The sequence below is a fragment of the Amphiura filiformis genome, chromosome 2 (assembly GCF_039555335.1).
Source record: "Amphiura filiformis chromosome 2, Afil_fr2py, whole genome shotgun sequence".
In the NCBI taxonomy this organism is placed as follows: domain Eukaryota; kingdom Metazoa; phylum Echinodermata; class Ophiuroidea; order Amphilepidida; family Amphiuridae; genus Amphiura; species Amphiura filiformis.
In genome coordinates, this window is record NC_092629.1 from 20,924,157 (window position 1) to 20,936,012 (window position 11,856).

General features: G+C 36.9%; 1 protein-coding gene across 1 annotated transcript; it reads right to left on the reverse strand.

Annotated features, from left to right (window-relative positions):
• Nucleotides 1–438: 438 nt before the first annotated feature.
• LOC140138954 (melanopsin-B-like) lies at nt 439–6,076 on the reverse strand. The gene is made up of 4 exons (XM_072160737.1): nt 5,970–6,076; nt 3,782–3,921; nt 2,445–2,523; nt 439–1,422 (listed from the first exon to the last, which is right to left on the reverse strand). The coding sequence occupies exons 1-4, from the start codon at nt 6,074–6,076 to the stop codon at nt 615–617; spliced, it is 1,134 nt and encodes a 377-aa protein (XP_072016838.1). The 3' UTR covers nt 439–614.
• Between the last annotated feature and the right edge of the window lie 5,780 nt (nt 6,077–11,856).

Here is an 11,856-nt window from a genome sequence, read left to right on the forward strand (position 1 = left end):
TAAATTTAAAATTGATATAAAACGTTTGTTTTTTGATCGATTACAAAAATTAATTTTTGTCATATAAAGAAATTGTGTCTGGCGTGAATTACACTACAGTTTTTATTCTTAGGGCTCCTTGACTTCTTCAAATATTTTTTTAAATGATAGAGTGAATCCCCTGGCCCTCTATAATTACGCACAAAAGATCGAGTCCCCTTAATACAGAGAGAGTGAATTCTAATTGGGGTTACCTGAATGGTTGACTCCATTTGAAATCTTCAGCACCAGTATTGCAGATTAATTACAGGAGTATGGATTTTAACTAGAATAAGCCATGTTTGAAACACAGTTCTTCAACCACAATATCTTTATGCACTCACAGAATGATCATTGAGTATAAAACATATTATAATATTCCACTATTTGTGGTCAAGTTATCATGGTTATGGGCTATTATTTGTTGTTATGGAACTATGAGGCAATTGAGGGTAATATTGTGTCAGTTATATCCTGTTCTTTATTGAGAATGAATTCATTGTGGGTGTATATTGTGTCGTTCTTTTTTTTTTTTTTGTCCGTTTTTTATTTTTATTTCAGCTGCGTGTCTTTTGGACAACATCCGTGTTTTCAACTTAAGCTTTCAGTGGATACAGTTCACCTTCATCAAGTTCCAAATCTTTACTTTTACTTGATGACCTTTCAACTACATCGTCCAATTTTGCCTTAGAATCGTTCTCTTTATTGTTTCTTTTTACTCTCTGTCTAGTCTTCTTTCCAAACTGAGACCGCAACGCAGATCGAAAACTAGTATGCTTTATGGCGTACACAAATGGATCCCAAGCAGCGGAGCATTTGGCGAAGACTACGGGAATCGTCTGCGAAAGCGGAGTGACTAAATCTGGGTTGATATATTGACCAATCAGAGCGACCGTAGCATACGGTGTCCATGAAACAACAAATAGGATTGTAAGAAACGCGCCTACCCGTGCTATCTGTAACTCTAATTTTTGTCCTCTCCACCGATCATCGATACTTTTCCGTTTTGAGGTAGTGTATTTTCCAACACCACGCATGCTCAAACCCTTTGGCCGATTTTTCCCGCTACAACCACCTCTATGTATTCCGGTCATACCAGCCACAGCACTTATCAAAGTCTTCCGTGTCGCCTTTACTTTCTGGTACATTTTCCAATAACATATCCCGATAACGGAGACAGGGAACACGAACGCGCCACAATATAAGCACCCAACATAGATCTTATTCCTGATCGATTGGTTAAGATATTGGAATGTACAGCTAACATGATATCCTTCTAATACGTATTCCCCAATCCCGACGAATGGTAAAATAGCCCATATGAAGCTGTATATCCACACCAAGCCAACCATAGCAAAAGCACGATGATACGAGATACTGTTTAACTTCTCGAGTGAATAGCACCTGAAAAGATAACATTATTTCAATAGTTAGATAGCTTAAAGATTTGGTAACATAGTGCAATTGAACATGAAATTACAATAGAAACATATCATGCATAGGAAGATAAACCAGCGAAATAAATCCGGACTTACCTGCCTGTCTGGGGATTTGAACCCCGACCTCCCGTTTGTCGGGCGGACGCTCTAACCACTGACCGAAACATAACACTGACTGTCCCTGTTAAACAGGGCTCAAGTCTGGTACTTCTGGATAATGGGCAATTAGGGTGAACAGCATAAACAACACACAACACACCAGTATCATACAAACAAGGGAGGAGGAGGCCTTCACATCTTACACTAGAACATAGAGACATTTGAACATCAACAACTAGCGCAAGAAATCATTTATGATGCTTAAAGTATAGATATATAATTATAGATTGTTTTATGATCTGAAAAAATACAACCCGGTGTAAGCTTTTTGACGTCATAGGAATGGCGAATAGGGCACATGCTTGTCCGAATCAACTATTAAACTATTAATTTGAACCATTCATTGCTGCAAATGCAGATAAGGCCTTCACGAAGGACAAAAAGGACATTGTCAATATATATATATAGAAACACTATAAAATCACCAGTCAGTCTACCAACAGCATTACATTGCTGCTGACGGAGAGTGGTTTCTCTGAAATATTCGGGTCAAAAAGTCAGTGTTGTAGACCAGTTTAAATGCTACTTTTGATAAGTATTCGGGTAAGTATTATATTCATACTAATTTGTTAAGGACCTGAAAACCCAAACTGGTTTAGATAGTTATGAGTTAGAGCAAGAAGGCCCTACCAGCTACCATAAATTTGACAATTTTTACAGTATTATAAGTATTATAGTTATAATTTTTCAAGACCCTGAAAGTTAGGGGTGCAAGAAGGCTCTACCTGCAATAGCTACCATAAGTTTGATAATTTTTACAGTCTACATTTTCACACCTGGCAGATATTGCAGATGGGACCTCCTACACAAATCTCGTAATGTGCTAACCTGTCTATAGCTATCACCGTCAGATTTGAGATGGACGAAATACCAAACAAGGCGCCACAAAAGCCGTCAAGTTTACAGCCTGGGAAAAGACAAATAACCTGGCTTGTAGAACAATTGTCTATCTCAGTTAATATACTTACGTCCCAGTATGATGACATGACTCACCCACTCAGGGGATGTACAGTCATGTAGTCAGGTGTAACTTTAATAAACCCCGTTTGAAATTTGATATTCCACGTGGCGAAGATTAAGGTATTGTCTTCCATATGGGGTGTATGAGCTTCAACTGGAATACCGTAAAACCCCGTCTACAAGCATATATAGTGTTTTTTTATGAAAGCTAAATTAATTCGAAGAAAGCGTAAATATACCAATACAATAGATTGGTCTTAAAATAATACTTGTTTGCATATGCTTGGATCCGTAATTTATTTGCTCAAACTCCATAATGGCGCCTGGATAAATGTAGCTTTCATCAGAAGTACTCTATATGCTTGTAGACGGGGTTTTACGGTAGTCCAATACCGACAGCAAGTACAACAAATAACATATAAAGCAGTTCAGGAATCATGATCTTATAGCCAAAGTGATCATAATAACCATCGTAACCATAAAGCCCTCGTTCTTTGAAAATGGTTAAAAAGTAAGGAAACTGTGGTGAAAGCACCATCATTAACCCATAATTTGAATGTTTTCATTTTCAAGTCCACATCAATAGTAACCATGGTATTTTTTTTATTTTCATATATGGGCCTGCAATGGTTAACGTTGCAGTTCACTATAACTTAGAAATCTGTTTTCGTTTGATAATTTCTGCACGGTTGTTTGCATTCACTGATATCTCATAGTCAACATTATTGGAGAAAAAGTAAGATTCGGTGTTACCTCTAATCCCAATTCCATGAACACCACCGCCAATACAAAACATTTTAAAAACGTTTTAGACAGGTTATATTTTGGGTTTTAGTTTTGGTAGAGACCTTTTAAATAACATTTAATATCAGGTTATATAAAGGTCATGAAAACGTTTTAAAACGTTTTGTATGAAAATAGGCCTACGCTACAAAAATATTTTTTAATTTTTCAAAATGTTATTGTAAAATATTTTTTGGAAACTAATATTTCAAATTCCAAATATTTTGTCAACCCTTTAATAACACTATGTTAGAATATTTGCAGTAAGTTATTAAAAAATGTTATTAAATGTTATGAAAATGTTTTATACTCTTTATATACCCTTTAAATAACTTGATATTTAAACGTTTCTGGCGACCTATTCTAACCTTTTGCGAATGATGTCGATAACGTTTTGTGTTTCCTGGGACCACATACATTACCTGTATCTCCAAATAGGAAGTATCTGTTAACGACGGAGATAAACATCATTGGAGGAAGAGTAATGTTCAGCAACAAATCGCTAATAGCTAAGTTGATAATCATCACATTTGGCGGTATTCGCAGTGATTTAGTTCTGAAAATAAGAAAAATATATCAACTTAATTAAATAACAAAACACCAAAATGGTATGGCGATAAATCAATATTCAGTTAAGAGCGAGCATTAATATTGTATATTTACCAGGTAATATACTGTCTGTCAATATGTACATTGTACATACACACACGGACTGTACAGTGAAACGGGACGTACAGGGTGATTAAAAAAGACCTATACTCAATGAAATACACATTTTTTTTAATATTTTTTTTTTCGCAAGCTGTAAGTTTGTTTTCTACTATTGGTGAAATCTGTTCTAGATCATTTTGTGATCACTTAATTGACGCCTCGCTTGTTTGATAGCATGTAGAACTATGTCACTTTTAAGAAAAGTTGAACACTGAATCGTGTTTTTACAAGTGGCTGATACTGGTGTAATGGCATTAAAACAGAAAAATAGTAACAGATAGCAACGACATTTTCAAAACAAATTTATCATGAAATGCTAAGAATGACTTATATTATTTGGCTAAATTGAATTTAAATTACATCAATACAGTATAGTTTATAGAATAAAAAAAAACAAAAAAAGCAGAAATGATGAATAATTTGGAAAAGAAACGAAAATCTATGTTTAAAAGACCTTAAAATATAATTTATGTACACATTAGTGTGATAGTTGTTGTTAGTATTATCCAGTTATAGAATTGAACATTATATAATGTTTTGTTAGAAAATTTAAGAAGCTATCACATAGTCTCATTCAAACATGCTAACTTGGTGTGATTGACCTTTGACATTTGACATGTTTTGTCTTATAACGCCGTGACCAAAAGTCGTGGGTAGTAAAGGCTATAATTACTTTTCAAAAATCCTTGTGATAAGACGGATAGTTTGACATACATTTTACAGTATTCCAAGCAATTTTCATTTGTGACCCTTGTATTTTGGAGTTGGCACAAACTTTTGGGAGGGATGTATAAGCTTATAGTATTCTAATTATGTCAAAGAATCGATTCAACTCTCAATCCTTAACAAACCTCACATTGTAATTCAACATCAATATTATTGACTTAATAATTTGAAATAACAGTAATGCACTGTCTTGGCATATTATGTAGTATATTTACATACATAATGATAAAGTAAGGTTGCACTGTGATGTCCGCATAATTTTAGGCCGATAAAATGTTAAAGACACAACTTTTAATAGCGCATGTAGCCAGAGGTTTTAAAGAGAGGATGCGAAAATGCGGGAAAAATGCAAACTGGCTATGATAAAGCAGCATAAAAATAGGAGGCGCGCTCTCACCTGGCAGCGTCAAAACATTCTAGGAGCTATCGTCTTATTCTTATTATAACCGACAGCATTATTTATCACATCAAGTACAGTATTTATTACCATCATAAATTGGTTGTGTTTTTGCATTTAGTGCCAGAAATGGGTAAATGCAATATCTTTTTTTTATTATATATATATACAAAATGCTAGAGTGAACAATAGCCTATGAGGGTGACACAAGTCAAGAACTTATATAGGCACCTAGGCACTATAAAAGACAACCACACGGGCCAATCAGTGGTTCACAGCAGCTTGGGAGCAACAAGAGTGAAGGGGTACAGTAACACATGAAATATGATGCTTATGTACTCTGCTCTTGAAGGATGATGGTGCGCCGTTGTCAGTTACGTCTCCGACTACTCAATCTGGTAGGCTATTCCAAACGTGAACTGCAGTGTGGATGAAGGTCCTGCCAGTAGATGTGGTTCTAGAAGCTGGTACTGTGAGAACATGGCAAGGCATGGACAAGCTGGAACGGGTAGCTCTTCTGACTACACATGGCTTTGGTAGCAATGCCTTCAGATCTGGTGGGCACAAGCTGGTGTGTATTTTGTAGAGGACTCTTGCTGCAGAAACTTGACGTCTTTGATGAAGAGATGTGCACTGATGTTCAGCTCTGTAATCGCTCCCTCTTCGCTCACACCTATGATTCGAATGGCCTTCCTCTGGATAGAGTCTAATAATCTTAGAGTGGTGGCGCTGGCACTCATCTAAGACAGTGGGGCGTATTTCATCACACTGCAAACTTGGGCCTTGTAAACGGTTGCGCTGCCTCTGCCATCATCTCCTCTGTCCTGATCTGGATTTGCTTTGTCCAGGTCAGCTTGCTGTAGACTGTGACATTGCCATACATTTTGATGGCTCGAAGGTCAGTTTCCATTTGTCTGCCCAGGTCCGCATTTTCTCCAGGTCTCTGTTTAGGCTAGCAGTAACTGCTTCAGGGTTGTCTCTAGATGTTATCTCGCAAAACAATGTTGAATCATCTGCTGGTTTTCACGCTCTTCACCCAGGTCATCAATGAAGACAGAGAATAAAAGTGGGCCCAATATTGCCCCTGGAGAACTGATGCATTGTTGGAGGAAGTACGTGATGACTGGCTAGATGGATTTGATGGAAAAATCTGTCAGGTAGCTCCTAATCCAGGTAAGCAGCTTGCCGGATACTCCTCTTGCCATGAGTTTCGAGAAAAGGCCATTATGCCAGACTTTGTCAAATTTTCCTTTAATGTCCAGGGCAATCAGGCGCACTTCTTTGCCTCTGTCCAGGGAGTTGAACCAGCCTTGAGTCAGAATGGTGAGGATGTCAGCTGTGCTATGGTGTGGCCAAAATCCAAATTGTTTATCTGAAATCAGTACTGTTGGTTTCCCAACATCTTTGAACCCGAAGGCCAACTCCCCCACCGAGCACGCCGCTGAATGCCGAACCCTAGGAATAGACTCTCCCGCACTCGCAAGCCGACCTCCAGCGGCAAATGTTTGGTAGAACCCTTCAGCATTGTCTCTTGATGTAGTGCAGACTCGACGGCCATCCTTAAGCACCAGCACATCACCTCTGGCGGACTCACCGGCCAGGGCGCCAACAATGTTCCACCACTTCCCGCCGCCGAGCCTGTCATCCGAGAGCATCCTTCTCAACCTGGTGTTATTATAGTTCTCTCTGGCCACCTTCTCTGCACGATTATACTCTTTTCTAGCCTCTGCAGACCCGTCCCTATTTGCCGTGTGAACAATTAGCAATTTATACACAGTATATTGTACCTATCTGCACATGGCAGCTACACACGGCATTTATTGAACTTACCCACTGAGCAATCGATGTCTTGCTCTCGTTCAATTATTATCCTTTTCTGACACTCATGATAGCCCTGAAGGAGCGGGTCAAGTACTGCTATACTATATATTAGTTGCTGGTACTCTACTTAAACACGAATTAGTTTGCACTTTTGCATATCAGCGCCCATATGGTGCTACCTCTAGCTTTATGTATATATTTTTGCAGCAAGGTATTTCTTTCTGCAAATCACACCAAACAAGAACACTCGATTTACAGCCATTTCCCATTGAGAATTTGAAAGAGAATTTGAAAGAGAACAATATCATTATAACTACACCAGGCACAAAAAGAAACTCGTCAGTTATATTCATCCTTGCTGTTCAAAAACATGATAATTTTGGATTATTCTGAAATATACATTTTGTTAATTGGACGTTGCTTTCTCATTTGACACGCTGTTCGTGAAAAACGAACAAGAATTGACCAAGATATGCGCCTCCAAAGCCTCAAACCCCAAAATCGAAAGTTGCATTTTCAACGATTTTCAATGGGAACGCATCGTTGTATTGCACACAAGCACCACGGGCCAATCAACATGATCAATAAAGCACACAGTGTAACAGGCACAATTGAATCGTTAAAATTGCAACTTTTCATTTTGGGGTTTGACAGTTTGGAGACGCATATCTTGGTCAATTCTTGCTCAATGTTCACGAACAGATGAGAAAGAAAAGTCCAATTAACAAAATGTTTATTTCAGAATAATCCAAAATTATCAAGTTATTGAACAGCAATGATGAATATAACTTACGAGTTTCTTTTTGTGCCTGGTGTATATGCCCAAACATGATACAAAACAGATAAATATCTTCAGTCTTGGATGTTTCGAATCAATTTGTTCACGAAGTAAAAAAAAATGCTACATAAACATAACACATATCATACAAAGAATAATAATTAGTAGGTAAATATCATAATGTGCCGTCTGTGCACGAAATTAAAATCAAAATCATTTTTAAAAATCAACACATAAATAACGTAGCAGATGCTGCACTTATTTGGTAGACGAATGTTTTGTATCAGGTTGCTCTGGAAGGAAAAGGCACTTTCTGCTTGTATGTAGAATAGAATATGTTGCGTTTGTCTCGGTTGTTTATGTGATCATTTATTAACCCTAACCCAACTGAGTCTCACTAACTAAACTCTATTAATGATTTCAAAATGCATTAAAATTCAATGCATTTTGAAATCATTAATAGAGTATGACAGGAATACAAATAATCAATTTTCATATTAAAAATACAAAACATCTTGATTTTTTTTAGGTCAACCATGAATGATCCTAGCATCTATAGGTCTAGGTCCAGGGACACTCCAAAACCGAAAAAAACCCACTTAAAACTTGTTTTTGAAATTCGAGTATAATCCCCCCAATTGTGCAAAATTTTCACCTAAAAACGGGTGGGACTATACTCGGACCAATAATAGTAGTATTAACTGACGGGGATGGTTGCTGTCCATTTTAGGTTGAAATAACAAAGTAAAATGAAACTAGAGCAACTGTGCCCTTTGCAAGGGCACGAGGTAAGTTAGGCGGATGATTGTAACAATCTGATCAAGCAGCAATACTGTGCTGGGTGCTGGATAGTATTGATTTTAATAAGACCGTTTCATTAATTGCCGAATAATATACCTTAATCGTGGAAAGGGCATTTTGAAAATTTAACCTTTGCCCTCTGTATGACCCCCTTAATGACATTAAATGAATTTTAAAATATTTAAAACATGTTAAGAATGTCATAAGGATCATTGCATTTAAATTTCAGCTCAATTGAAGCATTTTGAAAACTTGACCTCTGACGTTAAACAACCCATAACTTTTGTAGCCAGCTACCCAATACTGCTTGTGACTGAGTTTGGTCGAAATCCGATCAAGGATGTGGAAGTAGTAGCAAATTGTGAGAAAGAAGAAAGAAAAAGGAAATGGCAAGAAAGAAATAAGTTAGGCTGCCCGCCTAACTTAAGAAGCCCAACTGGTTATTTTGGCCATTTAACACGCAGTTCTATGGGAGGACATATCATAATTTTTAAATTATGATAATATGTCGAACTTTGCTCTGTTGACCTACAAAGACAACAAATTTGGCCGATTTCATTTAGGTGCAAGTTGGGACATGTGTAAACATTACAAATGTGCAAAAAAATCAGGTTTGAAAAAAATTAACCAATTTCATATTATAAGATCGTACATTATGGCTTTAAATGAACGTGGCCTGCGAGAAGAGAATTGTTTGATCCCAGTGATAGTAAATATCCCCGCAGAGAATAAACACGTCGGTGAAACCCGGCAGTGAAATGGCATCTTAAAAAAGAGTTGAGATGATTTGGTCTTCATCATCCTACTTTATTGTAAGCGAGATGAAAAAGGTGATGTTCATTTCTAGTACATTTGGGTGTGTTCCAAATACATTTCGGTGTGTTCCTAATACATTGGGGTGTGTTCAATATATGTGGGTGTGTTTCTGAGTCATTTTGTGTATTCAGCGTTCGAACATGAAGATTGAGAACGAGAAGAAGAACAACATAAAACGTAACTGTACAGTAGAAGCAGAAGAAGAGAAGAAAGCAATAACAAGAAAACGAAAACAAAAAGTTAAAACAGCTATATATTTACAATGGGGTTAAGATGTACAGTCACTTACGATGGGTTCATGAAACCAGTAAACTTTCTCAGTCTTGTTTTTGTTATGTACTTGATTTAACAAAATGGTGGGGATTTTATAAATAAAATTATATCCTTAAATTTAATTGTTTTTTATTTAGATAAAATAATGCGTGTAACGATATCAATTTTTTTTTACATTGTTGTCAACTTTTTGATATGTAAGTCCCAAAGCGTCTGGCGTAAAATAGGGATCTAACCTGAAGAACTGTACATATAAATTGTGAGGGTTTTTTTCCATTTTTTTTTTTTTTTTTTTGGTCTGTTTTTTATGTGTGTTTTTGTTTTTGTTTAAGAAGAAAAAAAGAGAGATAAATGCATTTTTTCTGTTGTAAAATGATCACATAATGATTAAAATCGAATGTCTATTAATATAACTGTACGCAGCAGCTAATGTTTTGATAAATACAGCCGGTGAGAGAAAACTTAACTATCATATTCACCATGCTCATCCTTGCATTCGCGCACTAAGGGAAAAGAGACCCAGGGGTGAGATGAGTTGAGATTAATGTAGATGGGAAGATAAAGGGCTTTAAGAGCTTAGAGAAGAGTTGATGATGTCAGAGAGATGCAGAAATATATTAAAGTATATTTACGAAAACACATCGGACACTCCCAGAAACCTCTTTGTGACATGTCACATCTCCTCAGTACGGCAGGTCATCTATTATATGTACATCATGACTTTTTCATTTCAATTCAATTTATTATTTCCCATATTAAAGACATAGCTCTCAGTAAAACGTGTAATTTTTCACCAGTCAATTTTCTGCCATTATAGCCTATGTGCTTTTATCGGTCTGTGCTTTGCCGGCCATCTACTACATGTAGCTTCATGGTTAGTGGATGGAGGCATCATGGGGTGATGGGATGAAAGCAAATTGCATGGTAGGATGGGTCCAAATTCTTCTCTTATGACAGATAGCTTAACCTACTTAAGTAGGGCATCAATCTCTTAAACGTAATTACTCTTGACACTGTGTTTACTCCAATAGACTCTATAGGAATTTGTGTAATGATCGGTTTGGACAAATGGTCTATGGTTTGGACAACCACACCAACAACTTGTGAATGATTATATCTAAAAAAGGTTTTGCATATAATTAATATAATACAAAATGCTAAATTCAAATATGACTACACAGCGCCATTACCTCGGATTTAATGAGTGAGGTGGACAGATGATGTGTTCCCCTAAAATGACCTAAAAATAAAATACCTTGCGCGATCGAAGCACACAATATGTCGATTGCCTTGGAGTGAAGAACAAACTTTTGGCTGGCCTTGTTTTTGTAAATCGTGTTGGTAAATTCACTTCATTTTGATAAAAACCTTTTTACGTGTTAAAAACTTTCGCTTGCTAAAGATAGTTGGAATGCCCTTCTCAAGTTTGGGAACAGCCGACCTGCTCTCATCATGTATCACCCGCGGAGCGCAAAAAAAAAATTGCCAAAATATGACTTATTTGGTCATAATCAAGGTGCTTTTCTACAGTTTCATAATATATTTTAATATTAAAAAGCGACCTCTGTTTGGAGTACGTGCTGAATCGATCAACAACCTCCATAACACAGCGCCAGTGGTATTTGCTTGAGCCCCTGTCAGGGGTTCAGGGGTTAACGTAACCGGAAGCTATTGGATTTGAGTTGTTACATACCTCCAAAGTTGTCAACTTTCAGGAGCAAAATAGGAAACTCATTTTTGATGTAGTCTTATTTCGTAAATTACATTGCGTTACTCCTAAACTGCCAATACCTCAGCCCCTCTTTTTGGCGCATGCCACTGGAGTCATATTGAGTAGATCAGAAGTGAACAGGGTCAGCTTCTGTGATCACGATAATTTGTTTACCTTAAATTTATTTGTCATGATAACACAGATGTACGGATAAACGTGACTTAGCCGCATTGTGCATTCCTACAACATTTTTGAAATATGGAAGACACTTAGAGTATGGTAAAATGACCTCTCTTTCTGGCCTCTCTTCAATGGCACAGTTCGTTAAATACATCGAAATATATTAGGAATGCACCCAAATGTGTTACGGATACACCCACATGTATTAGAAATACACCGAAATGTATTAGGAATACACTCAAATATCTATGAAAAACACCTAAATGTATTATGAATGCATTAT

Coding starts and splice junctions, on each gene's coding strand:
- LOC140138954 (XM_072160737.1), bottom strand. CDS start 6,076: ATGTATGGCAATGTCACAGTCTACAGCAAGCTGACCTGGACAAAGCAA. Junction 3,922..5,969: donor CAACCGTTTACAAGGCCCAA/GTTTGCAGTGTG, acceptor TATTTTTCTTAT/TTTCAGAACTAAATCACTGC. Junction 2,524..3,781: donor CTTCCTATTTGGAGATACAG/GTAATGTATGTG, acceptor GTCTTTTCCCAG/GCTGTAAACTTGACGGCTTT.